At 41.7% G+C, this 2,984-nt stretch overlaps 1 protein-coding gene across 1 annotated transcript; it reads right to left on the bottom strand.

The window, feature by feature from the left end:
- Nucleotides 1–306: 306 nt before the first annotated feature.
- LOC128735709 (leucine-rich repeat neuronal protein 2-like) lies at nucleotides 307–1,743 on the bottom strand. The gene has a single exon (XM_053830194.1). The coding sequence runs from the start codon at nucleotides 1,741–1,743 to the stop codon at nucleotides 307–309; it is 1,437 nt and encodes a 478-aa protein (XP_053686169.1).
- Nucleotides 1,744–2,984: the final 1,241 nt, after the last annotated feature.

The following is a 2,984-nucleotide window of genomic DNA, read 5'->3' as shown; positions in this document are numbered from 1 at the left end:
GCTTTTATCCCAGGATTGATTAACTCAATCGCACTGGTTAGTTTTTGACAATTCCTCGCAAAACTCGTATTCAAAACAAAATTACCCAAAAGCTTATCACAAATTCATAGAGACCTGATGGTCAGATGAATCATAAAGTATTGTGTAATTCATAGAGAAAAGCAATGCCAGAAGAGAGAACCAAGTAATGACAAGATTTTGGGAAAAACAAAAATACTCAATTTTTCTACCGTCTGCATTTATTCATAACGTTAAGCTTACTTATAAATTACATTCGACAAATATACCCAACAACACGCACACTCCTTAAAGATTTTCCGCCCGATTCGGTTCTATCGTAACTCGTGCGTACGGACTGTTGGCACCGAGCTTCCTCAGTTGGACCTGTTGCCGTGGACGGATTGCGACGTACACCAGATAGCAAGCGACAATGATTAGAACGATTAGCAGTATCACCAGCATCACATTGAACAAGGTGTAGATCCAGGACTTTTCCACTTTGCACTGCAGCTGGCTGACGTCGATGTCGTCCAGTTGCTGACCCCGTAGGGAAGGAGGCTTCGAACAGGTTGAAGCATGTGTAGTAACGTTCAAGTTTTTCAGCCAACGAAGCTGACAGTCACAGTTCAGTGGTGTTCCAGCTAAATCTAGAACTTTCAGATTTTCAAATGCGAACTGCAGAGACGAGTTTAAAGTTCGGATGCTGGTTCCTTTAAGGATAAGCTGCTCTAGCATGGTATCGGTTTCGTTGAGCACGACATTTACTCCGAAAGCGTGTGGATGTAGGGTTGTTAAATTTCGGGAGCCTTGCAAATTCAAACGAGACAATCGAGGCAAACCATAAAGCGAGTATTCGTCCAATTTGTACAGATTTGGCATATCCTCCATGGTGAGGGTTTGCAAATTGAAAAGATGTGGCAAAAATTTGGCAGTCATTAAGCGGATTGGATTATCACTGATATCCAGATGTGATACGGCTTTTGGCAATTTTTCGATTTGAAGTAACTGATTCGAGCGAAGGATTATGTTGTCTAATCCAATTCCATTTGACAGGTCAACATTCGTCAAGCTACAGTTTTCCAACTCGATGACTGCAAGGCGTGGTGTAACACCAAGTTTCAAAAAGATATCGGTTTCCGAAGAGTTGAGAAAGTCTCCAAGTGGATTACTGGAAATTATCAGATGCTCCAGATGCAAAAGCGTCGAGAATGTATTCACTTGAATTGTTTTGATGTGGTTTTCCATTAGATTTAGTTTACGCAGTAAGTTTAGCCCAAGAAATGCATCGCTCTCGATGTTTTCAATTTTATTTTCACTCAAGTCAAGTTCCAGCAAACTGGTGGTATAAGCAAAGTTCTTATCTTTTAACTCCGTTATCGCGTTATCACGTAGACTAAGGTATTTTAATTTATTGCCCACGAAGAACGGAACGGACGTAAATTTGTTGTAGGACATATCCAGTTTGACAGTGCCTTGGGTGAGGTTTTCCGCTTGAAAGATATCGTTTTGCAGACGCTGGTCCTGGCAGTTTATTATCACTACTGGTATGCCCCATGGGGGTGAATTTTCTACGTCACAGTCGCAATAGGAGCTGCCGGTTTCCTCCGTCGGATCTTTCAGTGGTTTATCAAAGTTGCACAATTTCGTTACCATCATCACACCCGCATCGTTCTGCTGGCCGAGCACGGCGCTCACAGCCCAAACTGTCAGAATATTAATTAGAAGACACAATTTTCCGAACATTATCACAGTGGAGTCCTTTTTCTTGTAGACAAAATTTGCGCTTTGTTTGCTCAGGTCGACTTCCCTTTTGTGTGCGCAACAAACGTCTGGTCTTCACACCAATATACCAATTTCCTACGACATATATTTATTCCTTTCTTATCAGTTTATGTTGATCACAAGTTTAATTTTAATTAAAATTATCATTCCTCATCAAATATTTAACCGTACAACGTTTTCCTTTTTACACTAAACGAAAGGCAGCCTTTTTCTTCGCTCGTTTCACCACACTCCCTTTTGCAGGATGAAATTTTTAATTAGTATGAATCAACCATTAATTAACTGCCATCCCGTTTCTTCCGTGCCGTGACATCATTGGCTTCAGCACCGCACCGTTGCTACCAGATTGGAATCGTACGAGAAAATTCCATTCACGCATAATTTTCCTTTCTGCCAGATAGATAATCCAAATCTGCTTCCGTTCCCTGCGTTATTTCCTCTACCGAAGTTTGCACTGTCTACCCCACAAGACGGTAGATTTTGCAGCTTTTGTGTATGACTCTTCCACTTTCACAGCAGTCTGTTAGAAAATTGATTTCCCGGATCTGCTCTCCTTCTTGGAAGCGTGATTCAATCAGCAGCAGCAGCAGCAGCAGCAGAAGCAACAGCAGCAAAACGGTTTCAAAGTATGTGTGAGTGTATGTGCGATTGTCCTTTCAAGGTGGGCTACACTCGATTTGTTCTGGATGTAGCTAGCAGCTAGAGAAGGTACCGAGCTGTCGACGTTTACTGATTTCGGGCACGGAAATTGAATCAATCGGTCCGGTTCGCAGGTGAGGAGTGCCACAGGTTTTGCTGCGTGTTGCATTGTCGTTATCAGTTGCGATTCGGGCGCTATGTTTACCGGTGCTGATAACTAGGTAAAGCTGGATGGAAAGATAAGCGATCGGGTTTCTGGCTCTGGCACCGTTTGTTGGTGACGTTTTGTAAGTTAATCGGCTTAGAGTTCTTGGTAAATTATTACTGTGTCGCAACGTTCGTAGAAATTGAACTTTACGTTGTTTTCGTCGCCTTACGATTGCTGAATCAAGTTTGTGGAATAATCATTGAACTAGGGCTCATACCTAATACTCATTGCTGAAACTAGTCTCAAGCTATTTGAAGAAGATCTGATTTACTGAAGTTAAAGATATATTGTCCATTTTTGAATACAAATTACAGAACATTTGAAAATGATTCGTAATCGGCTGTTCGGTAAAGCT

This window comes from Sabethes cyaneus, chromosome 2, assembly GCF_943734655.1.
Source record: "Sabethes cyaneus chromosome 2, idSabCyanKW18_F2, whole genome shotgun sequence".
In the NCBI taxonomy this organism is placed as follows: Eukaryota; Metazoa; Arthropoda; class Insecta; order Diptera; family Culicidae; genus Sabethes; species Sabethes cyaneus.
Note: the sequence above shows the minus strand (reverse complement) of the source record. Positions and strands in the feature narration are given on the sequence as shown.

Coding starts and splice junctions, on each gene's coding strand:
- LOC128735709 (XM_053830194.1), bottom strand. CDS start 1,743: ATGTTCGGAAAATTGTGTCTTCTAATTAATATTCTGACAGTTTGGGCT.